The following is a 25574-nucleotide window of genomic DNA, read 5'->3' as shown; positions in this document are numbered from 1 at the left end:
ATGAGGATTGTTGCGCAAGCGCAATATACGCTATCGGCCCACACGTCACGTAACCAACAGGCTCAAATAAACATGACGACGCTGTCAACACGGATCTCTCTACTCGAATAGAGATAGATGATCAAATATAGAAAATCGAGTGGCTACAACGGAAGCATTTGGCGAAACTGTAAGTGTACGTTTTGCCGTGGGTGAATGCATATGTCTGATCTTAGAGATACGTTAGCTAGCTGCGTAGCCTACATTAGCACTGCGGCTAACTTATGCTAGCTAGCCTTATAGGTGCAGGGAAACTGGGTTATGGGGCGTGAGCCCCTTTTATCATTCATACAAGTCTTACGTTTTCTACACGTCAGGCAGGTAGCTTGTAGCGCCTTGGCTTCTTGAAGGAATAGGGTTTTAACTTTAGAACAGACCCTTCCTGAGCTAACGTTGTGTTTTTGTCTCACTCACTGTCTGCAAGCTGTCATTAATTCAGTTGTTTTAGTCCCATAGAAAGGTCAATGTATGTGAATGTGGCTTAATCACAGTCTTAAAGGGCTTCACAGGCCACATTTTGTGGCAACCCCCTAAAACCCCAATATCTGCCTCATGATATGTGGTGTAATTGCATATAAACCTGTATTCTTTAAATGTAAGACATTCAAGGACTTCCAATCGTATATTTGGCAATAGGCAGTACACGTACCCTGTAACATTGCAGTTGAATTTACACAGGTCTAAATCCAAATTAAACCCTCAAATTAATATTCTTCAACCCGCTTTTCTCCTTCAACAGGTTGCTGTCAGGTGCAGGCTGGGGATTTCTTTCCGTTGTGTACTACCTTGGGGGCTTCAGTGCAGATTTATAAACTTGCCGGGAGACGTAGGAAACCGACATCGCAATGCCGCTGCTTTTCTTAGAGAGGTTTCCGTGGCCAAGCCTCCAGACTTACACGGCGTTAAGTCTGGCTCTGCTGGCTGGCAGCATCTTCAGCGCCTACAACACAGTCACTGATCAAGGTTTTGGGGGCTTGGAGACAGACGAACCCCATAGCCCCGCGGCGTCTGAGTTGGAGAGTGAAGACACCGACAATGATATAGAAGGCTCTGAACTGGCAAGCACTGTTCTGTGGTATCTAGTCACGGACAGCTTCTTTGTATGGGTGAGTCGGTGTAAGACACTGTTTGGTAAATGTAGTGTTCGTGGTTGGTAATAAACATTGACTCATATTGCAATTGTTGTTTATTTGTTTGTCTTGCAGGTGTTGGTGAACACATTTTGCTGCTCACTGATGCTAATTGCAAAGATGATCCAATATGTGGTGTTTGGGCCCTTGCGGGTCAGCGAGAAGCAGGTGCGTTGATTCTGTTTGCTCTATGTATTGGTTATGTGATCAGGAAACTGGAAAAGTCTCTTCACTGTGTGGTGTGTTTTTTGAAAATATATAATAAAAATCATTAAACATTTTAATGACCAGATGAGGCAATATCTCCACATGTCCCATACATTGTGTGACATGTGGTGTGTTCTGTCCGTTGCTTGCAGCACCTAAAGGATAAGTTCTGGAACTTCGTCTTCTACAAGTTCATCTTCATCTTCGGAGTGCTCAATGTGCAGACGGTTGAGGAGGTGGTCATGTGGTGCCTCTGGTTCTCTGCCCTGGTCTTCCTCCATCTCATGGTCCAGCTCTGCAAAGACCGCTTTGAATACGTATGTCTCTCGCTCTTAATCTCACTCCCCCTGTATTCCCCCTCTCTCTTGCTCTCCCTCCATCTATCATGCTCCCACTTCCGCTATCTAGCTGTCTCACTTTCGTTTTGAGAGGGACCAACTTCAGCCAGACATCTAGATAAGTTCCGATGGTTACTTTATTTATGTATCCTAATCTTGAGTGAACATGAATTCACCTTGAGTTTATACGTTTATGGGAAACACTTGGTTAATTGGAGTTTGCACTTGCTCTCCCTTAAAGGTCCCATGGCATGCTACTTTATGGATGCTTTAATATAGATATTAGTGGGCCCCTGACACAGTATTTGAGGTCGTTCCCGAAATTCAGAATTACAGCCACTACGAGCCAGTCGCACATTGAGCTTTCCCCAAACGCGCCATTTCGGTGTCTGTAGCTTTAATGCAAATGAGGAGAGAGACGGGTCAAGGAGCGATTGTCTCCCGCCGGAGCCCCGCTGTCGAGGCACCACCGCCTCGGAAGCGGGCAGCGTGCCTTGCGGCAGTGGTGCCTCGCGGCGCCTCATGGCTGAGATAACCCCCACTACGAGTCTGGTATTGGAAATACCAGAGACGTCAGAGAACCCGACGTTTATGCGCCATAACACCAACAGCAGAACGGTTATCCAAATAACAAAGAAGTGTACAACACTTGCCTTACACTTAGGGATGGCAAAAATGTAAAATATTCTTGACCGAGCACCGAGCCTCATTAACCGGTTGAAACTGGTTAACCAATCAGATTAAAATGTGCTATTTGAAATAACAGCCATTTCGAGCCGCGCTAGCCGGCTGCTATTTCATAACTCTGCTTATCTCTCTCCCGTTCCGCCTCCTCTCCGAGTGAGAGGCAGTGGCTCTAACTGTGGCACGACCTGTGTTTGAATTGAAACACGAGGCATGCTTACTGCAAGTTGACCGTGTGTAGAGAGCGGGCTCAAACGCCCACAATGGTCTGAGATGGCGCGGACCTGGTTGAGACCCTGAGCGGGATTCACCAGGGGCCAATCAAAAGAGCGCAGCGTAAGGAGCTCATTTGAAACATTGCCGCGGCTCATTTAAGAAAATAACAGCTCAGAAGAGACGCCGCTTGTTTAGTTTGGAGGAGACGGAAAAATTGCGAGTGAGGATTTTTCTTTTTCACGTCACACAAAAAGATCTTGGAATGAGATGGCTAACTGTACTCTTATAGCGTTTAGTCTACTGTCATAATCATTTAGAGATCATATTCCCCGCCGCACGCATGCGGGAATAATTAAGACTTGAGGAGAAATTAAACAGTGGCCTAGAGACGCGGTGTCCGCCCAACTTCCAATAAGTCACCTCATCTGATCATCTTTTTGGGTGAAGTGAAACCAACACACACTCCACAGTCTACACTGACCCCAATTTATTTTTTAACCGACAAGCGACAAGATTGATCGGTTATCGTTGACACGGTCAACCATCGGTCTAACGGTCATCGGATAACATCCCTAGTTACAGTGTGTGTAATCACACACACACACACACATGTGGCGCTCGCATGGTTCTAGCTCATTGTCTCACTGGCGGACCAAAGGGCGGGCAAGGAAGAGAAAGGGGAGGTAACTTGGCCCCTTATGACGACATATCAGCCCACATTCCAAATCAGCGCGCCTAAGCTTCCATTTTTTCAAAGGCAAGCAGGATACCTAGTGCTCGTTTTACACCAAACGCAAGTTTTAGCCACTGGGGGACCATTGGCAGGCTAGGGGAACTCATATTAAACTTAGAAAACCTCATAAAGTGGGATTTTCATGCCATGGGACCTTACCTTAACATTTATTGGCTATCTTAAATGAATAGTGAAAATGGTCATAAATATTTGGCCTGTTAAGCCCTTGAGACTGTCATGGTGATTAAGGGCTATAAAATTGCAAACAAATAAAACAAATAAATACAAATAAAATTGAATTGAATTGGCCTCTAATGTATAAGGAAAGTTATTGAGTAAAATTCCCAGTATTGGGTTTTGTGGAGGAGTCATTTCAAAGGAATTGACACATGACGGAATGACGTCCGTCGCATCAGAGTTGGTTAAGAAGAATTATAAGTTCATCATGACTCTTGTAAAATATATGAAGCTGCTGTGGTGTGGGTATTTTTTCAGGTGCAGTATAGTCAACATGTCACTGTGGTTAGCAAACTATATATTTTTTTGTTATGTTATAGGGAAATGGTCCTCTACCCTCATATCCACTTCGTTATTTTTATTGTATGATCCAATATTATTGAATTTAATTATTGAAGTTATTTCTGACCACAACTCTCTGCTGTTGTGGTTGTGGTTGGACCACCATGTTGTCTTTCAAGCTCTAATAATAGAGTCCTGCGCTTGCCCAGTAACTGATAATGTCAGAGCTGCACCTCTTGCATATCTAAGTATCAGAGTTTGTATGGGGTTGAGGTTAAAATGTTTCAAAGTACATGGGGTTTTAAACACTTCCCATTTTACGATTTCTAGCGACCACACTGACAGGTGGTGCATGCCCAGAATGGTCTCTATAGTTAGGCTTTTTTCTATAGTTAGTTTGTGTTAAAGGGAATGTTTGGGTTTTTCCTTCCCAGTTGAATCCCTAGTATGAACTGCTTTTATAAAAACAGCCCCTCAAGCTAAGTAGTGTCTTTCGGCTGCATTAGTTGGACTTTATACAAAGCGGTTTGTGCACAGCACAGGTGCCATCACAGTTCATGATGGCACTTTGACCACACCCCTCTATCGATGTTTGTGTACGTCTTGATCACCGCAAATTATTTGTGGAAATGTTTACTCGTCAAAAAGGTGTTTTTTGTGATGGTACACTACCAGTACTGGTACTAAATTACCACTTACAGCGTGGGTAATAATATCAAATTGATGGCATTAATCGTAAGACTTCCTAATCAAGAGACGGCAACATGTCCTTGTGCTAACGAAATGATCCATGTTGTGTTAATAGGCGTTAAAGTGTAGTGGCCAGCCCAAAGGTGCTGGGTTTGATCCCCCCACTATCTGCGTCCTATGCTCTAGTCATCCTAGGGCAGGCTGCCCTAGCCCCCTACCTCTTAATGACATGTCTCTGCATGCACCATAAGTCGCTTTGGATACAAGCATAAATGACGTTCCATTGGTAATTGTAGCAACGTTGTCTGTGTTTGGCTTCCCCGCAGCTGTCCTTCTCCCCTACCACGCCCATGAACAGCCACGTGCAGGTGCTGTCCCTGCTGGTGTCTCTGCTGCTGGGCTGCTGTGGCCTGGCCGTGGTCTGTGGCCTGCTGGGGGCCACACACGGCATGCACACTCTCTCCTTCATGGCCGCAGAGGTGAGAGTCATCTCCGCACAGCACTCTTTTCTCCCTGTCATTCTCGTTCACACACGCACACGCACACAGAGACAAGCGCGCATACATGTCGATGGTGCGCGGGTACACTACCACTCATTGGATCAACCCGCGCATGACCGATACACTGCACACGCACTGACAGCGGATTCGCCCGCGCCTCCTCTCAACGTGCCTACAAAGGAAAACCCGAAGCAGCGGGGTGTTTGCGATTAATGTGAAATGCGGTTATAGTTTATATATATTATGGTGTTAGACCCCCGGCCTGTTGTGCCGGCGATTTGAATTCGCTCTGCAGCAGGGACTGGAGATCGGGAAGATCGGGAAGATCGGGCCGGTCCACTTTTAAATGTATTTTGTGCGCGATTGCTCGATTACGCGAATGAGCAAATGCGAAATCCCCCCCCCCCTGTCAAGACTCCATGTCCTGCCCCCCCAGGGGGGCACCACACATTGCTACCTGGTCTGTGGGAAACACGGTCATATGTAGCCTTCTTGCGTTGTAGCCTTCATATGTTGTTGCCTTGGTATTTTGTAGTTTTCATATGTTGTAGAGACTTGATTTATGGTAGCCTTTGTATGTTTTCTCCTCCATGTGTTTTAGCCTTTGTTTGTGTTCTCCTTCGTATGTTCTAGCCTTTGTATGTTGTTATATGTTGCCTTGCTATATCTTCTTTCTTTGATGTCCCCATCATAAGTTGTAGCCTTCGTATTAGGCTTATGCCAAGTTGCGATCTGATTTGTATATTGACAATTAAAGGGATGATCGACAATTTGTTTTTGTCCTACGCCTATATTAGGGCGCTTTTATCTCACTTACTTTCAATCCGTACTCTATAAACAGAGTGCACAGACTCCGTCTGAGCACAGTGCTCTTCCTCCTTGAAATGCTAATATAATATGATGTTTTCTTCCTCAGTGTCTGCTGGTGACTGTGCGCACCGGTCATGTCATCATGAGGTAAGGCTTTCTCTCTCTCTCGGATCCATGCACTCTTTCTTTCAGGCTTTCTGTTTTCATCACCATAAGTGTGAAAGGGATTGCTGTTCCAAAAAAGGGAGGAAGAAACATGATCAAGCCGACGCTAATCAAGTAGAGAGTACATCAGAGTACACAGTGATTTTAAATCAATACCACACGTTGTACTTGAGCTTCGGTCGCTTTTAGTGTACTATTTCAGAGGGAGGTCAGCCAGTGAGTCGTATCGGATCACCACGTCTCAATATTAATCCTGACATCCGATCCATTGGTTCTGTCTGATGTTGAACCCAGTTCAGATAAGGAATTTGGGTGTAAAGGAGACAGATTGATAGATAGAAAGGTACTCTATTCAAACCGACGGGAAATGAGTCGTAACAGCAGCACACACATTTTTTAAACATTAAGACATTTGAAAAAGACGAGTAGTGACACAGAAAGAATATAATAAAGTTAACAAATATACAGTATTTGGTATTGCAGTATTATCTGTACAATAATAATAAATGGTGTATATGAAAGTACCGTAGTGCAGTGCAAATCTACATTTTGAATTTTAAGATCCCAAAGTCTGATTATGCCAGCCAGTGGAGGAGTTATAATGCATACTGCATTACAGTGCACTGTCCTACTTCTTGCATTAATACCCGAAAATCCAGCCATGGATTGTATCCTGATTTTATCAACCAAAACTGTTGCTGTGGCTTATTTCGTTTTTGCAAACACAAATACTTCGAAGATAAAACACTGCTCAGTTTTCAGTGATTTGCGAAGTGAAAAAACATAATGTAAAGCCCATGTGGTTATTTACATTAGAGGTCTGCGAATAAAGAAAAACTTTGTAGAGAAATAAACATTGACGTTACTCGATAGCTGACTTAAGTACAAGGAAGCCCTTTTTCTACCATGTGCTCTAAGTCCATGAACGATAATACAAAGCCTCTGCGTCTAAATGAATGACTTGCAAGATAAAAGATGCCTTGTTTTCTAAATCGGTCAAAAAGTGCAGTGTTTTAGCTGCATTCTCTCCATTGGCTCACTGACACTTACTCAACCATCAGTTTAGGCCGTCGTGGCCTTTAAGGAATATTGTACTATTAAACAATTTTGTAATGGTTTCACCCCAGCATTGGGTGGTATGTGTTAGAATCTGGGTTGTGGGCAAAGATACGTGATAAGATGTGGCTTATACTACAGAGCGGCTTTTATTTTGTATTTTGACACATACAACCCCATTTTAGCGCTCATCCGGCTTATAGTAAATGCTGCTTTTATTTATATGTATTTGCTCTCCTCCCATCCAGATACTCCATCCACCTGTGGGACCTCAACCACCCTGGGACCTGGGAGAGCAAAGGGACGTACGTGTACTACACAGACTTCATCATGGAACTGGCCATGCTCTTCCTGGACCTAATGCATCACATCCACATGCTGGTAAGACCCAGAGAGCAGGCCTGATAGTCTAGTGGTGAGGGTGGGTTGGTCCCCAGTCGACAGTCTCTGGGTTCCATTGCCTTGTCTGCAGTCGTCCTGTAGTCTGTGTCCGTATCCGTCACTGTACGCTGCTTTTTATTCAAGTTTCTGCTAAATACAACAAGAGTTCTGACACCGCAGAATCACTTGCAGGGGTTTGGTTGTTTGTTATATGTCGTACACTAGCTTAGATTGTTCATGTTGGTATTGGAATCTGTTCTTCCTTGTGATCAAGTGTGAGCACCCTGGCTCCGTCAAGGAAGAGGCACACTTTGGCTCCTTCCTTGACTGACAGTTCTATATTTCCTGGCCCTATTCTCCTTATTTGACCCCCTGTCCTGCTCCTCCTCCTGTGACCAGCTGTTTGGGAACATCTGGCTCTCCATGGCCAGTCTGGTGATCTTCATGCAGCTGCGCTACCTCTTCCACGAGGTGCAGCGCCGCATCCGCCGCCACAAGAACTACCTGCGCGTCATCGACAACATGGAGGCCAGGTGAAATGAGGCTCACACCAACACCTTCTCCACTGGTGGACATTTAAGCAGGGGGCCCCGGGCCGTGGCTCCATATCGGGAGCGGTCGGCGGTGTTTGAATAATCACTGAACCTTGTTCTATTTCCTATGTCATTAGCCTAACCTGTATGCACCCTTGAACAAGATGTACTAACCCCTACCTGCTCCATAATGACCTGGATTTGAATCTACTATGAGTCACTTTGGGGGTAAAGAGCATCTTAACTCGATTGAATTGCCCATGTCCCACTCCAGGATTACATGTATCTGAAGTCACGTTTTGATAAAGGCTTCTGCTAAACCCCTTAATGTAGTTCTGCACTGCTCAGACCTGATCAACAACTGAGTTAGGAAAACGTCTCCTCATGTCTCTCTGAACCCAGGTTTGCAGTGGCTACTGAGGAGGAGCTGGCGGTTAACAACGACGACTGCGCCATCTGCTGGGACGCCATGGTGACGGCACGCAAGCTGCCCTGCGGACATCTGTTTCACAAGTAAGTGGAGGCTCAGGGGCCGTGAAGGACGCTAGACTATAGGGATACGGCCTATATTGTTGGACATGTTGCACCTGCAACAATGACCAAATGTACAGGCATTGCTACTTCACAGAATAGTCAAAGTCAAAGTGAACTTCATTGTCAGACCGACCATGCAACGAGTTACATCGGTCCCTAAGCGCTCCCCAACCTTTTTAGCGCCACGGTCCGGTTTAATGTTAGACAATATTTTCACGGACCGGCCTTTAAGGTGTGGCGGATAAATACACAAAATAAAATGATACGACCGGCATAAAAACGGTGGTATTTTCTAAATATAATATTAAACGTGAATCCACTGAGTACTCTTATGCAACTTTATTAGCAGCGCCCTCGCAACATCATGTCAACAACATACCTTGAGTAACATCCTCTCTGCCCCCTAACTCTCTCTGGTCGCTATGGTAACGTGTGCATGAAAAGTGCATGAAAAATACAACTCACCATATTGCTAAATCAGTGGGAGCCCTGAGCTTGTTTCTCTGCAACGAGACGGTCCCATCTAGGTGTAATGGGAGACAATGACACCCGAAGTGTGTTGCTTATGGCCAGTCTACTCCGTAGATTTGTTTTGGTTGCTGTCACTGCAGAAAATCCCGCTTCACACAAATAGGATGTCAGAAATGGCAACAGGGTTTTCAGTGCTGTTGTGGCGATCTCAGGGTGTTCTGCTGTGACTTTAATCCAGAAAACCGGCAGAGTTGTTGTTTCGAACATACTTTTAAGGCCGCTGTCATTTGCGATCTCCAGCAGTTGATCTTCTTCGTTCGTGGGTCTTTTGTGGTTGGGAAGTAGCGCTCAAACTTGCTTAAAAGCAAAGACAGGTGATCGTGCACCAGCTGGGTGAATGAAGGCTCGGGCTCAGTGTCTTCCAAAATCCCTGCTAATGTTTGAAACATGTCAAATATACCTCTGTTCACGCGCCGTCCCCACAAATCCAGTTTGGCTTTAAATGCAGCTACTTTATCTGGCAACTTGAAGACAATTGTCATTTTCCCCTGAAGTGACCGATTGAGTTCATTGAGCAGGTTGAATATGTCGCACAAGTAAGCGAGTTTCGCGACCCATTCCTCGTCACTGAAATGTGCTGCCAGCTGTGATTTTTTTTTTTCTGAGAGAAATCTCTGCAGCGGCTCTAATTGTAATTCAAACACTCTGGCCAGCGATCTCCCTCGGGATAACCATCTTATTTCTGTGTGTAAGAGAAGGTGTCTGTGCTCCGCGTCCATCTCCTCACAAAGCTGCTCTAACAGGTGTGAGTTAAGGGCGTGTGCTTTGATGTGGTTAATAACTTTAACGACATCATTCAATACACTACGTTAAGTTCCGGTGGTATTTTTCAGCTAGCCAGCATTTCCCTGTGAATGACACAATGCGTAGACTCACATTCAGGTGCAACCTCCTTAATCCGAGTAGTTAAACCAGACTGTCCGGTCATGGCAGCAGCTCCGTCTGTGCATATGCCGACACAAAAGGACCATTTCAGTTTTCCTGATAAATAATCATCCAGCGACTTGAATAGTTCCGCGGGTGTGGTTTTGGTTGGCAACGATAGTGCACATAATATATCCTCATGCACATCCTCTGATAAAGATATCGCACATAAACAAGTAGCATTGCCTTGTTGTCAATATCTGTAGACTCGTCAACCTGGACTGCGTACCACGGTGATGTATTAATCCGCTCCAACAATTGTGTCTCAATGTCCTCTGCTATTTCCTCAATGCGCCGAGTGACAGTTCTAGCCGAAAGAGGCACCTGTGCTATCTTTTTAACCGTAGCCTCTCCTAGAAGTTCACGGCAAATGTCTTTAGTGGCGGGCAGGATAAATTCTTCACCAATGGTGAATGGCTTCTTAGCCTTAGCAATACGATGAGCCACCAAGTATGATGCTCTCAGTGCACTAGCATTTGTTGATGTGGTGGCCCTCAGTAATTTCTTCTGTCCTTCTTGTTCATGCTTTTTTCTTTCAAAATAATCCGAAGGCTTGTCTTTAAATGCGGGGTGCTTGGTCTCCAAGTGGCGAAGCAGTTTTGAAGGCTTCATTGCCTCATTAGAGAGCCGGTCGCCGCATATCATGCAGAGCGGGCTTGGTGGGCGGGAATCACCTGTCGCGATAAATCCATATTTTAAGTAGGACTCCTGGTATTGTCTGTTAAATGCAGCTTTCTTTTTCTTGGAAGTCGTAGGCTCTTCTTCTGTTTCCTCACTGGGCCTTTTCCCCTTCGCAAAGAAACTTTCCAAAGACGTTTGTTTTTTACTCATTTTGATAGCTTGTGGGTTTAATTTGAGCGGCAACGTATCGTGTAACCGAGACAAGCGACAAGAGTGCGTCATAGACGGATGTAACAGAGGGAATCCGGTCATTCTTCAAAATAAAACATCGTTCATCGTTTAATAAATAAAACGGATATAATGTAAGTTATTTATTCTTTCTCTGCGGACCGCTGACATAGGGGACCGAAATTGTGTTTCCCCATGCTCCAAATGTGCTATTAATATATTGTGCATAAGATATAAGATAGGATGGTACTTCATTTGACTTATTCAGCTGCTGGAGCATTCGGATTTCTGGCAAATTATTTATTTATCAGGGCTGTTGCTAGACCTAGCACTTTCGGACTCCCGAAAAACTTTCGGACAATGAGTTAATATTAGACATCATCGTCAGTGTGTTACAAATGACACCGTGTGTTGCAGCTCCTGCCTGCGCTCCTGGCTGGAGCAGGACACCTCGTGCCCCACCTGCCGCATGTCTCTGAACATCTACGGAGACGGGCCCCAGGCAGGCCCCCCGCAGCAGCCACCAGCGGCCGCCCTGGGAGCCAACATGGGCCCCGGGGCCCCGCCGCCTGAGGCCCGACCACACGTCAACCAGCACAACCACTTCTTCCACTTTGACGGTGAGGCTGGAACACTGAAGGCTAAACAGCAATGCTGCAATCCCATATTTACTCACAGGACCCTTCCCACCCCCCCCCCCCCCCCCCCCCCCCCCACAAATGAATCCAGCTACTCCCAACAGGTTGCTATTACAAAGTCACCCTGGCCAAAAACCTCACCTGAAAAAACTCCTTGATACTCCGTGCCATCAATATCACAGACAGAAAAGACTGATTTTCTCTATACCTGCACTAGAGCAGCCACATTAAACATTTTCTTTCTTTAAAGTTGTATGTTTTTAAAGTGTGTTTGACATCTGCAAACGATTTTATATCGATGTCAAATAAATCGGATTAGGCTAATGGTAGAGGCGTTTTATAATGATCATTGTGTCGATAGAAAATAGAATTTGTGTGGAGGTGACCACTTATTGCAATCGCTGTCATATATAATCACATGAAAATCCTTTTGAAATGACCATGAATGAACTGTCCTTCCAGGCTCCCGCATCGCCAGCTGGCTGCCCAGCTTCTCTGTTGAAGTGATGCACACCACCAACATCTTGGGCATCGCCCAGGCCAACAACTCCCAGCTCAACGCCATGGTCAGTCCTCCACGCCTCCCCCCCTCGGACGTTGCCCTCTGAAATAGATCTATTTAGTTAGCTTTATGCTATTTCTAGTCCCCATTCTTACTATAATGTTTTGTCTTGCTCTGAGCAGAGCACCTGTGGCAGTCCCTCGGGCTCAATAAAGTAATGTTTCCTCTCCCTGCTCCGCCCTGTCCACCTCTCAGGCCCACCAGATCCAGGAGATGTTTCCCCAGGTGCCGTTCCACCTGGTGCTGCAGGACCTGCAGCTGAGCCGCTCCGTGGAGCTGACCACTGACAACATACTGGAGGGACGCATCGTGGTGCCTTTCCCCACACAGGTAAGAACCCGCACGCTCACCGTACCTTAGGACTTCAGGGCTGCCAAGTTCTGGTCAGCCAGTCGATTTTTCTTGGTCGATATGCACCAGATTCTAAAAATATAAATGAATTCATGACTCGACGTGTCCCACCAACCATCCGCTCCCTCCGATTGGCGGTGCTTTTCCTCTGAGAACAAGGCTCAACGTAAAGGATACGGCAGTGCCTCGGGTCATCATGGTCATTGCTGGGTTTCCTCTGCAGGCTGCAGAGCGGGCCCCTTCCCAGGCAAACACGACCTCAGAGGACCAGCCGGGGCCCAGCGGGTCGGCTGAGCCGGCGGCCCCTGAGCCAGACAACATGGAGATCCGCGGCAGCCGCTTCTCCAAGTCTGCAGACGAGAGGCAGTTGATGCTGAAGCAGAGGAAGGAGGAGTTGTTGCAGCAGGCACGCAGGTGTGGTGCAACAGTAGCACGTTGCAGTCATGTGTTCTTTTGTCCTCCTGTTTTTTCATTGTTGCGGTCTGCAGTGGGGGCCCCCAAACCTTCCATGTAATGTGTGCCACTGTGGGGGTACTTTGGGCCACAGGAACCAGCAAATATTTTGTGCAGCAAAATAAGCAATTAATTTAAGTCTGATGTCGAGTCAAGTGAGATCACCCACTTGTGTCTATGTATATATTTCTGCAATACAGTGATCCCCTTTTAAGTCTTTAATATACTACCGGTCAGTTGAAACCGACAACATATGTTGGCGTCCCCACATAGTTTATTATTTTTTTTAACAAACCTGTGTATTGCGCCCATCCTAAGACCCACTTATGGTTTGCGACCCGCAGTTTGAATGCCACTGGTTTACCGTCATTCTGCGCGGCATGGGTTAACAGTCCTGTCCTTAACGTGTGTGTGTGTGTGTGTGTGTGTGTGTGTGTGTGTGTGTGTGTGTGTGTGTGTCTTCAGGAGGTATCAGAAGAAGAGTCCCGAGGTGCAGGACGAGGAGCTCCCCCGTCTGGAGGACCTCGTCGCCAGCGTGGTGTCCGACCCGCTCGCCTTGCGTCGCAGGACCATGGCGGCGGCGGCGGCCGAGAGACGCATGCAGACCCACCAGGACCCCGCGCCGTGAGGACCCCACGCACAGACCCACAACCCATCGGCACCACGCATCAACACCATCCGTCGACCACACCACCCGTGCATGGAACAGCCATGCCAATTAGTGGCGCAAGCATGGCCTTTGGCTGCTAATTAAGCTGTAGCAGGTTCCCCCCCCCATCCCCCCGCGGCCCCGTCCTGAGAAGCGGCTTGGTGAACGCCGCTCAGTTTCAGAGCTGTGTTTTCTTCTTTGAGGAAGTGCTTCTTAACACAGCGAAACCACAAGTTAAAAAGACCCTCAGAATAGAGCGGGGCTAGGTTAGAGGATGTATGGAACTTGATCTCAATTTGATTCACTTGTTTAATTTTTTTCTGTTTTTCATCTAAAAATATATATTTTTAATGATACTGATTGGGCAGGGGGAGGGGGGGAATGTATATTCAAGGATTGACAAACTAATATATTTTTGTTGCGTTTTACTTTATGAGATGATTTTTGAACTGTCAAACTGGACTAGGGCTGAAGGCGGTATCGCACGTTCCTCATTGATTGGTCGTCAGAGAGAGGCAGACCACGTCACTTTAGTATTTAGCTATCAAATATGAATGTATATCAAGCGGATGCTGCAGAACTCAGTGTGTATCCCCGGTTTATTCTGGGTTTGTTTGTGGACATCCTTAACATTTTTAAGGCAAAGCCCTCTGTTCATCTGCAATGATCTCTTCAGACAAAGTGATTTGAGGCTTGTGATGCCTAGTATTCCCACATTGGGGTATAGTCTACCCCTCTCAACCATTTTTGTTTGTGTTATGCGGCACTGTTTTAAAGCAGACGTCAGTATTTTGTGGGGCAATGTGTAAATATGTGTGTGCGTGCACATTGCATGCTTTATTTTGTCCACACATTAATTCTGTTCCTATAGTTGCTATGAATTTTCTATAGCCTTTAGTCATGTTAGATATGTCTTTCTCAGCTGACAAACTGTTGGTAATTGTGATCGTTGATGATTCTGTGAAAGTAACAACAGGCATGTTGAGAGATGGCTTGAGAGGGGAATCCTGCAATCGTACATGTACAGGTCTGTATTGGTGTGGAAGGTCACGTTTCTATGTCAACCGTGTACATAACCCGCCCCCCCTCCTGTGCTCAGGTCATCTAAATGGTGTAATTTGCAAGACTTCTAGACAGGCAGTCATGACCATGCCTAGGTTCTCAGTGTTGTGTCTTTGTGATAACAAGTACGCAATCCACCCTTTGTTGATTTGGGTCAAGTACCGAGAAATGTTTTTGTTTCAATACACTTAATCCCAAAGATATCTCACAGACTTCCTTGGAAGAGAAACATTTATTTTTTTGTCAAAATATGCAGGATTGCTATTCAGATTGGATATAACAATTGAAGATAGTTTGGTGAAAACGTATTTTCTTTGTTTCATATGTCTACCACAGTTTCCTTTTCGTTAGTTAATTGTTAAGCATTACATATTTAATTTTGGACTTTGCTTTCTGCTATTTTGTGCCTAAAAATCAAGGAAGGGGTTGTGTATGGATTACTGCTGTAAATACTGTAGTTTTTGTAAAGTGGAAAAGTGTAAAGACTCAATAAAAACGAGTTCCTCTACAACTTTTTAACAAAACCCATCCACTTTGTCCCACTTACTTTTTCATCTGCACTAAACAACACCAAAACAGCTAGCCAGATGGGGGCCAGATAATGTTGTGACTAGGATTTTTTGACTCCATCTGAAAGTAAAGCCAACTAGGTTTCATACCCAATGTTCTGCTTGAGCAAGAGCCTGACCCCATACCCACTCCTTAGTGACGTCTGAATTCACTTTAAGCCGCTTTGGATAAAAGTGTTGGATATATATTTAAATAGTATTGAGGATTTTAAATTCTGATGCTGGGAAATGTTGAATATTTGCATGTACATTTTATTATCAAATATGCATAGGATAGCTAAATAAAAGATGTATTGCAAGCAGGAAACAACATCGAATATTTAATTGAAATAACAAATAAAAATTAAGAACCAAATTCAAGCCAAGGGATAACAAATCCAAACATGATTAAGATATTGCAAATATTAAAGTAGCTTTGAATTGAATGCACTTTTTCTTAGCTGGCTGCGTCATTAAACCGCGCCCATTAGCTCGTCGGCCGCATATGTGCCACGTCATATAGAAGGGCGCTACTTAAAACCACGCCCCCTGGTTGCCAAGATGTGTCAAACAACCTAGTCAGTCAGGTTTTCATTCAATTATTGGCTGCTCATCCACTGTTAACGCAGTTAATACTACCTCATCCGATCTACACTTATCGGTAAGTAGAACGTAGTTGTGTTAGCTTGCCCGGTGATGGTACTATTGAAGAAATACTGAAAGTATACTCAAATAAAACCCCCTTGGCAGCTTGATGGTATGTGGGAGTTTTACGACATGGAAAATAAGGTGGGTTTTTTTGTAAGTGTTATATACAACACATACAAAGTAAGTGTTTAGGTGGCTGGCAGCTTAAAAAGACGGAACGACAAAGTGTATAAATATATGTAACGTTATAGTGTTGGTGTTTAATTCAGATTGATTGTCGAATCCGAAAGTAATAACATAACTCATATTCTTATCGATCATTGTTTCTATGACCGTTGACACGTTGCTTCCGACAACACGGATGAGGTAAATCACAATCAAACACATTCGGGCCAAAGGTCATATTATAAGCGAGTGATTATTACATTTGCTGGTAATGTAATAACATTACCGCAATATGGTTTAAATACGTAAATGTGTGTACTGTAACGTTCAAATTACATGTAGGCTCTGCCTCCATCTGTCCTACAAACAAATGGGAATACTCTGAAAGCGGTTTGCCTGGACAAAGTGCTATGTGACCAAGTGTTATGTGACTAAAGCTAAAATAAACATTGGTCTGGTTATAAGCCACTTTGAGACCACCAGAGGGGGAAAGGTCCTTTCTTTTGAGAAGGTCACAACATACGATTGTTTAAAATGTATGAAGAAGAATAGTGAAACAAATGTGTCAGGGGTTTATCCTGTAAATCTCTGTATGTCCCCTTTAGGTTCAGAGGACAGACTAAGAAATGCTTCTGGACGAGACTCCACTTTTTGAGCCCTCTCTACTTAATGAGTTGGACTGGAACAACAGCAGTGTGTCCTTCTCGCCCTCCATCTCCCCCTTGAGCCCTGGGGAGGACCTGGTGCTCAGACCCCTGTGTCTTAAAGACTTCAACCGAGGTACTGCTGATACACCCAATTTGAAGAAATCTGGATTACGGTATCAGCTGTCTTTGATAACTATCAAAGACAGTTGATACAAAATGTGTATTGTTTTGTTCTTTATTTTTCAGGATTCTACAAGGTCCTCTCCCAACTCACCTTGGCAGGTGATGTCACCGCAGAGCAGTTCATTAGTAAGTCATCGTTGGGGCTCAGCGATCTCACCTTATACCATAAAATAGATCTGTTCTGTGTAAAATACAAAATAGCATCTGACTTTATTGTCCAACATATTAAAAAAAATTCTGATCTGTGCATGTCATTTTTATTGACCTTTGTCAATTTGCAACAAACTACTTTTTGTACGCATTTAGTTTAGTAAGCTATGTAACAAAGACATTCAGATGGAGGAACTTCTATCTAAACTTAATACCCACACTTAAACACTGATCTAAGGTCTTTCCATTTCTCACACATCACAGGAACCTATTTATCCATGTAGTTGCATCGTTTAGAGTTAAAGGGCATCAAGGAGCAGTTAGCGGTATGGCATTTTGCCTAAGGATGTGCACAGGTAGATTGTGAAAATTGGGGATTGAACACTAGTACTTTTCCTGCCTTTTTTTATTCCAATTTCTCGATCCATATGTTAACAACTTATATGGTTAATCATCCCAGAAATAAAGAGCATGTGCTATTTGTTTCCACTCAGAAAATTTCGAGCATATGAAGAAGACTGGAGACTATTACATTGTTGTGGTGGAAGACACCAGCCTTGGGCAGATTGTCGCGACGGCGTCATTGATAATCGAACACAAATTCATCCACTCCTGTGCTAAGGTAGGCTCACACTCATTGAATGGCCAATAAAATAAACCATATAATGTCGCAAAAAAAGGATTGGCTTGTTAAAGACTACACCAGGCACTCAGTTCATGGCAGGTTTTAAGTAAACCAATGTGGAATGGATTGCACAATAATGATCAGAAAAAAAGACAGCAGATAACACAGTTGTGAGGTCAGGTGAAATACTTAAGACTTACCTAGCTATTCTTCACATTTTTTTGTTTATGTTATTAACTATAATCTTCAATTGTTCTTGGCCTCGCCTGTAAGTAACTTCACATTTTATTTCCGTAACTAAGCTGTAACCTTAAAGTTACCTCTATAGGTGACCTTGTTTTAGTTAATCCATTATTGACCATAACTTCTAACTGCTCTAATTGTTGTCTTGATTGTTTCCAGAGAGGACGAGTGGAGGAAGTGGTAGTCAGTGACGTGTGCAGGGGGAAGCAGCTGGGGAAATTGTGAGTTGCAGACCCAAAGCTTGTCTTCCTGAAACACAACTCTGTTTAACTGACATAGTACCCCCTGGATTGGAACAATATATCATAGCTGGATTTGTAAGATGACACTGTGAATTAGCTTCATAAGGTCCTTGCACTGCGTTATAATGGAGATGAGTTAGTTCACTACTTGACTCCTTTTCAAGGTAGGTAACCCTTTCTCACCCTCTCCACTATAGGCTAGTTTCAACTTTGACCCTCCTCAGCAAGAAGCTGGACTGCTACAAAACCACGTTGGAATGCAGCCCCAAAAATGTCACTTTCTACCAGAAGTTTGGCTACTCTGCGTCAGAGGACTCCTACATGCAGCAACGCTTCTTTGACTGAGTTTTATAAAAAAGGGTGGGGGGTCTTGATGCTGTCAACACAAAATCATTCAGATGTAAGCCTCACATCTGAGTTAATGCCTCCTGGTGTTCATAGGAAGATCAGCCCACTTTTTCCATCAAACGGTGAGAGTCCCTGTCGATGGACCTAACACTCGAACGTTCCTGATTTCTCCGTCTGTCAGACACTTAGTTCTGCCATGTCGGTCACCGTGGTTACCTCGCTAGAGTTTTGAAGGACAGAATGTGATTCACCCTGTCTACATCTTGCTCTCGCTCTTATCCCAAATGCATCTCGCCACAGGGTAATTCTATGCAATTGAAAAAACACTGCAATTATTGATTGTGGAAACAAGAATGGCTGAAATGTCTTAAACTTTCTTGTTCTTCGTTGTAGCTTATATAAATCGATAGCTGTGTCATTGTATATCAATATCCTATAGGATCCTGTCTATATCTTAATGAAAAATGGTGGTCACAGGCAAAAGCTGTCTGCATTGGTTATATTTATGTGGGAATTCAAATTTTCTAATTTCCTTAATATATTTTTCTCTTTATGGAAACAAGGAAATGCATCAGTTGACTGCAGCATAATTTGGAAGGATACGAAGATCTTTCAAAACAAACTTGATCAAGACATTATTAAGTATTTATTTATTTTCTAAACATTTTAGTGTGGGTATCTTTCCTCTTGATGGGCTGTTTCAGAAACAACATACTCAATGGTTAAATTATGTTTAACATAACGTGTTTTTCTCAGTTCAAGACCTCTTATAATATATTTCATATTGTAGATACAAAAGTATATATTTTATAATATAGCTAAAAGCTATTTGGAATATCAATGACTGGACAAATGAAATTGATCATCACAATTGTGATCCGGATCAATGGTGTGGGTAAAGTTTATGTTTTATAGATATGACTGCGGTCATTGGGCATGGATATCATATGTAATGTTATTTAATTACAAATAAATTTGGATTTGGTGGATGTGTACATCCTAAGGTTGTTTTTCTTCTTTTGCTACCTGCATATACCAGCTTAGATTAGGTTTTAATGAGTTCAGATAGTCTTCTCTCCGAATCGCAATGGTTTCACAATTAAAGCGTTAAAATCTTGCTTACCAAACGGAAAAGTAAGTCAAACATTTGGGTTGGGGTTTGATTCCTCAAGTCTTGAATGATACAATTAGTCCTAATCATACAGCCGTTGACTAAGAGTCTGGTAATTCCAGAATCAGTGTAAAGGGGGGTAGGGTCAATCAAGATGATCTACCCCATGTGGCTCCGGGATCCTTATTTGGTATACGTTCAGCCAGCATTTATTTAGACTTTGTTACAGGCCCTTTTCTCAAATGGTTTATAACCCTTTGACTCATCAGGCTGAACTGTTTTCTCACTGTGTAGCTACCCAACACTGACCTTTGGCAAATAAACCCTGTGTTTAATGCCAGCCTGGCTTGTTTGTATTGAGAGGAACACGGTCATACAGGAACAGGTACACCAATGTATCTTGCAGGGAGGATGCGTTTTTTCTGTAATGGAAAACCCATTTTTCCGAAATATGAATCGATTTGGTTGATTATTCAATAATTATTGGATGTAATGAATGACTGAAGCAAGCTTGTGTTCTCATGTCTAAAGCGTTTCCAATTGCCCAAATTGTTGGAACCATATGGTTCAGTCTGTTGAGAACACCAGCCACCAACAGAGTTCTCATATGAAGCTGAAAAGCTATTTTATGACCCATTCCTTCACTAAACAGTTATCTAGGTCGAGATTAAAACGTGCCAATTATCCATGATTTGTAGTAAATTAGTTACGAGCATCTATTTGGTTCCCACCTGGACTTTGACGTGGGTCAATATACAAATGAATGTAAAAGAAAATCACAATAAGGTCTGACATCATTTTATTAAGCAGTTGACATGTTCTTTTTTATTATTAGTTTCTTACTTTGCCACACTAAGCCGAATGTTAGTCTGTTACAACTTTTCTGAAGCCGCTTGTGACGTTCCATTTATTCCATCCTCCAGCCCTTTGCCTCCCCTCTCCCCCCTGTGGTAGACCACAATAATAATTCAAGTATTGAAAGTGCATTATTGCAATACTGTCCCGCTGCAAATGCAAAATGCTTTAAATACTATAAAACTGCAAAAAATCTCCCATCAGTGCATACAGCTCGAGGAAAACAACGAAAAAAGCAAGAAATAGAATTACAGAACAATGTTATCAAAGCCCGTCAGCTCTGTGTCTCAGACATTACAGGCTGTCCTCCCCCCCACCCGCTCCCTCCCCGTTAGAAAATGATCAAATATTTACATTTTTAATCCCAATAAAAATGTAAAAAAAATAGAGTGCACTGGGCTCAGCTGACATGTCAGTAAAAGTCATCCATTCTGCGCTGCCGTGACCTGCATGCTTCCCAAGTCCTCGTCCTCCTCAAGACTCCGCTTACGCCCACCTGCACACCAGAACATCAACAACCAATCAGAAATCACTGACCAGGGAGACAATCAACACTGATTGGTGGGCCTGAGACCATCGCAATCAAATTGTTCTACTTGACTTGGACCAATGTATTCATCATCGAAGACTTCAGTTGAAAAAATCCACAATTTCCTTTGAATAAGGTATGCAAAATATCTCATTCAACATCTAAATCATTATCACATTTGGCCGGTTTAACATGCCATACAATAACACAGCCCCTGACCCACTTGTTTCCCCACTCATCCCTGTAATAAGCACTTGTCACTCACTAAGTAGGATATGATCTAAATACGAACTCATGTTGTCTTTGCCAATAATTAATTCAAGGTCGAGTCTGGAATCTGGTCTCTGAAAGATGACTCATTTCAGTATATAAGGGTGGGACTGAACATAGCTCAAGGAGAGCCAATGTGTTTTCGTCACTCAGGAGCGACCGATTGTGAATCATGGAAAGTATTAAAACGCTGGTTAGAGTAAAGTGTTTGTTGCCAAACTTCCCTTTCTCCACATAACAGATGACCGCAAGCATCTCATTTACACTAGAATATCAGCACCTCTTCTAGGATCCAGTACTCCTACTATTTTATAGTAGTAATCCCTCAATACACATTCAAGCATGTGGATGAAGCTTTCAGAGGGGAATGTGTATTTATACAGTGGCCTTTGATGTGAAACCTTTACGGCACTGTTTCTAAGAACTTCTATGTCTGGACAGATTGTTTTAGTTGCCATCTGGATAAGTTTGTGGTAGCGGTGAGCCATGTACACACTTAATGGTCCCTGCCTCCATCAACAGGATTTGCCGAAACACTTTGTTTTGAGACTGTTTCGGACACTGGGGATTGAACCCAGTAGGTTGTGGCTGGGAGTCTTACCTTTCCTGCCTCAATGTTCAGTATAGATGCACCAGGCTGTGCTCACCTTGTACCACAGAGAAGGACCTGCCCAGCTGCATCGGTGACATCATCTTAATGGTAAGCTTCGCAAGGTAGATAGCTTCGTATTCCTAGAAAAAAAGCAATCACAAATGCGGGACCAATTAATACTGATTAACAACAATACAAATGTTTAGTCAAGTCAACTTGCCATCAGTGTTTGAATTGGGCAGATACGACTTCATCGGTACGATATCAGCACTTCCAGCACTTTTTGTAGCTACGCATTACTGCATACCGCCACTTATTGGTGAATTTAGGGGACGCACGGTTTGGTTAAATCTCATGGCTGTCATATCTCACAACCGATTTTGATAACGGTACTACCGACAGTCACGGAAATGAAAATCAATGTACCTACATGAGTGTGAGCATGTGGCCCTAATCACTAACTTCTACCACATTTGCAGATAAACTATGCTGATCAAAGATGGCTGTCTGGGACAAGGATCAAGATGAGAAAGCGTAATAAAAAATATAAATATATTTTTTTTAAATTAGCAATGTTTTATTTGTTGGTGTAGAAACCTCTGTCTATAGCTCAACCGTACTGTTGGACACTTTTCGAAGTAAATCAGCCAAAGACAGCCCTTATAAAAGCCATGCCTTGCAGATGCTGTTTTACAGTACTGGCACCTTTTGATTCAAATTCAAGCACAGCTTGCCATCTTTTCATATAAAAAGGTTTCATGGGCCAGAAGCACCTGTTCCGGCATGTGCTGGTGGGATGATGTCATTCTTTAAGTATCTTTTTATGATAGCAGCCCAAAGCCCAGCATGCCTGTTAGAAAAGTGTCCAAAGACAGAATGATGCATCTGTATTTTGATACCCACTTGATAGGCCTACCTGTAACTGATGCACAAAGCCCACATTCGGGTTGATGCAAAACCTGCGCTCCTGGACATGACTGAAAGCATCCCTGCGGAAAAGAACATACCCTGCTACAACTACAGTGATATATAACAGTGAAACATAAAACTTAAAAAGGTATAATATGCAAAGATCAAGCATTTTAAAAAACAAATACTAATCCTACCCCCTCCCTCCCCAAACCATGTCTCCGAACCTCAAGAAGCGAGAATTGCAGCAACAAAGAAATTAACATAGAATGACTCTACACTGCTGCAGAGTCGAAGCAATTAACCTAGATCTCTGTAGCCTTAAAGTTAGCATCTACATGATAGAATGTTTTTTAGAGCACATACAACAATAAGGTGAGATATGTCTAACACATAGAAACTATGTAAAGTGCATTGGGTACCTTCAACATATACAAATGAAATTAATAATAACTCATAATTTAACTTTCCTAACATTTTCCTTTCCTAACATTAGCAACGATCGCACAAGACAAAATGCATGAAAAGGGCCTGCAAAAAATTTAAGCTTTGCACGCTTGACCATCCATATTTTCAACATCAGTGACGAAGACCAGCTAATGCTGTGAAACAGGACTGGGGCTGAAGGTTTTTTATCAAATGTTCTTTGAGAAATGTTAAGGGCTCTAAAGAAAACTCACCTGTATTTCATCCCAAACGTCTCCATTAGGTATGCAATCACTAAGGCAGCACTGGAAAGGTCAGATATAACAACTTTATAAATCCACTGCTCTGTTGATACATTTCAGTCAAGAAGCGATGTATCCCATACATTAATGTACCAACAAATCATCAGGCTTTTTTGGAATAATCTGTGTCAATCTAGTCATGTACCAGACACTGGTACCAAAAACAGCTTTCTTGTTCTAGTTATCTGTTGTGGTGAGCACACAAAATATATTATTTCAAAGCAACATGTTTCCACACAAACAACCAGGAGATGATAGGAGAAGGAAGGCAGGGTACTTTACCTTCTGGATATCCCTGCGTTACCATGAACTAGTACTTTTCCTGTGGAGAACACCACAAGTATTGACTTAACTGTGTACTAGTATTAAGTGATCTCAAAATAGTAATTTGATTTTTTAGTTTTCCGAACATTGTTGCATCATTACCTCCAGTATCTATAGAGCTATCGATAAATTCTTTAGTCTGTTGAGGACAGAATCAAATTAAAAGGTGTACATCCGTTATTGAAACAGTTTAATGTATTCTACAGCTATGTGGATACCAGTTAACAAATCAAACAACTCACCATAGGGAAAAATCGTATTATATTTTCCACTGGATTGTCAGCAATATCTAAGACAAGGTATCTGGAAAAAAAAGAAAGGAATGCACATATATTTAATATTGATTTGAATTAAACAAACACGACCTACAAAATGCATCAATGCTAAAAGCTTAATAAAAGAATGACACAATTTCTTGTTATGATCTTACCTAAATGTGTGTTGAAAATTAGGCTTAATAAAATTGGCTTCGATATCTTGGCGGACACATACAACATGTGTTACACCTTGACTCTCCAGATTTGGCAGCTAGAAATATAGGAGGGAGGAAGGAGATGACATGAGGCTGAACACTAAGGACAATAATATATGGTCACGTTGGTAATTCTTGTGTAACGTTCGGAAAGGTATACGTTTTTTTGTAATTGTGCCAAATATTTGTACCTTGCTTTTCATTGCAGCAGAATAGGGTCCTAAAAATAAGCCTGGGAGTATCTCCTGTAAATGACACAACGTTAGCAAAATGTACTACAAACATTATTATACAGGGGATTCGTTAGTAGAATTCACTAACTTGGGATTGTGTTCAGTAATTAAAGATCATTCAAACATCTGAATAACCACGTTTGCTAATATAACGTTAGCCACAATACCAATACCAACGACTCGTTAGTAAATAAACGGAACATAAATAGTGGGACCAATATCATTTGACATGCAAAGATTTGCGATTGACAGTATTTAATGCAAGCAAGAATGAGTTCAACAGGACTTGGGAAGTACCTGCATCTCCCGCCTCATGGGGTAGGCCCAGTCCTGCAAGAGTGGAACATGGGATGGGGGTGAGAAATATTTCAGTTAGTCATTTTCACGGAGGGTGTGTGTCGATATGCTATGCGGCTAATGTCTGCAGGCTACAACATCAGCATGCTATAGACTACAAACTATAGACACAAATCTCAAATCTCGCTAAATGCATCTCATCTCAATTTTAGAAAACATCAAAACATTCCCAGGAATGCTAGGCTTTCAGCATCAACTTATTGTTATACGGCTACACTTGCAGGGAGCTAACATTAGCCACAGACACAGGGCAGTTCCCCCATCATGCTATAGCTCCTGTCCACCCACTAGGATGTCCTCTTTGGACGACGGGAGAGACGGGAACCGAAGCTTGTTCTCCTCCTCCATCCTGGAGCTTGTTCGGGCGCCGGCGGCCCGGCTATACACACACGGTATGTTGACGATGCTCCTGGTGGCCGATTAGCTGAAACACTGTTGCTGCTGCGACTTGTTTTGAGACTCCACATGTATGTCCGCCATGCTGTCCTCTGACAGCTGTGTCACGTGATCAGTCCTCTCGACTTTCTCGACGAATGGTTGAGAAGCGCGACGCCTCATGGTCGCTACCCGTACTACTACTATGATACAATGACTAAGAGAGTGGATTTACTAGTAGATGGCTGAGATCAGAGCTATTCAGAGTGATGTGTAAATGGCTCTGGCTGAGTTTAATGTCCTTGAAATGTATACATAACTAAGCCTCTCAATCTTATTTGTAGGCAAAGTACGGAAATAAACATTGTTTTAAATATGGCGCAGTGCCACTGAATGTGTTGTACAAAATAAACGAAAAAAAAAAGGATTCTAGTATACTTTTAATAATATGACATATAGAAAGAGT

General features: G+C 43.1%; 3 protein-coding genes across 3 annotated transcripts; 2 read left to right on the top strand and 1 right to left on the bottom strand.

The window, feature by feature from the left end:
- Nucleotides 1–31: 31 nt before the first annotated feature.
- LOC307076255 (E3 ubiquitin-protein ligase AMFR-like) lies at nucleotides 32–15065 on the top strand. Its single transcript, XM_079737187.1, has 14 exons — nucleotides 32–169; nucleotides 779–1145; nucleotides 1245–1337; nucleotides 1529–1693; nucleotides 4883–5035; nucleotides 5973–6013; nucleotides 7336–7468; nucleotides 7868–8001; nucleotides 8404–8514; nucleotides 11257–11459; nucleotides 11940–12043; nucleotides 12235–12369; nucleotides 12614–12804; nucleotides 13309–15065. Exons 2-14 carry the CDS (start codon nucleotides 885–887, stop codon nucleotides 13469–13471), a joined length of 1887 nt encoding a protein of 628 aa, XP_079593313.1. The 5' UTR covers nucleotides 32–169; nucleotides 779–884; the 3' UTR covers nucleotides 13472–15065.
- A 580-nt stretch (nucleotides 15066–15645) lies between these two features.
- Nucleotides 15646–19348, top strand: gnpnat1 (glucosamine-phosphate N-acetyltransferase 1). Its single transcript, XM_079736250.1, has 6 exons — nucleotides 15646–15763; nucleotides 16521–16695; nucleotides 16809–16871; nucleotides 17390–17517; nucleotides 17923–17984; nucleotides 18203–19348. Exons 2-6 carry the CDS (start codon nucleotides 16542–16544, stop codon nucleotides 18348–18350), a joined length of 555 nt encoding a protein of 184 aa, XP_079592376.1. The 5' UTR covers nucleotides 15646–15763; nucleotides 16521–16541; the 3' UTR covers nucleotides 18351–19348.
- Nucleotides 19349–20642: 1294 nt separating this feature from the next.
- On the bottom strand, nucleotides 20643–25205 carry styx (serine/threonine/tyrosine interacting protein). Its single transcript, XM_079736185.1, has 11 exons — nucleotides 25022–25205; nucleotides 24674–24706; nucleotides 24335–24388; nucleotides 24102–24199; nucleotides 23914–23974; nucleotides 23774–23810; nucleotides 23630–23669; nucleotides 23300–23350; nucleotides 22627–22699; nucleotides 21766–21850; nucleotides 20643–20815 (listed from the first exon to the last, which is right to left on the bottom strand). The coding sequence occupies exons 1-11, from the start codon at nucleotides 25079–25081 to the stop codon at nucleotides 20742–20744; spliced, it is 666 nt and encodes a 221-aa protein (XP_079592311.1). The 5' UTR covers nucleotides 25082–25205; the 3' UTR covers nucleotides 20643–20741.
- Between the last annotated feature and the right edge of the window lie 369 nt (nucleotides 25206–25574).

This window comes from Pollachius pollachius, assembly GCF_949987615.1.
Source record: "Pollachius pollachius genome assembly, chromosome: 5".
NCBI lineage: Eukaryota > Metazoa > Chordata > Actinopteri > Gadiformes > Gadidae > Pollachius > Pollachius pollachius.
This window is presented reverse-complemented; position numbering and strand designations above follow the sequence as displayed.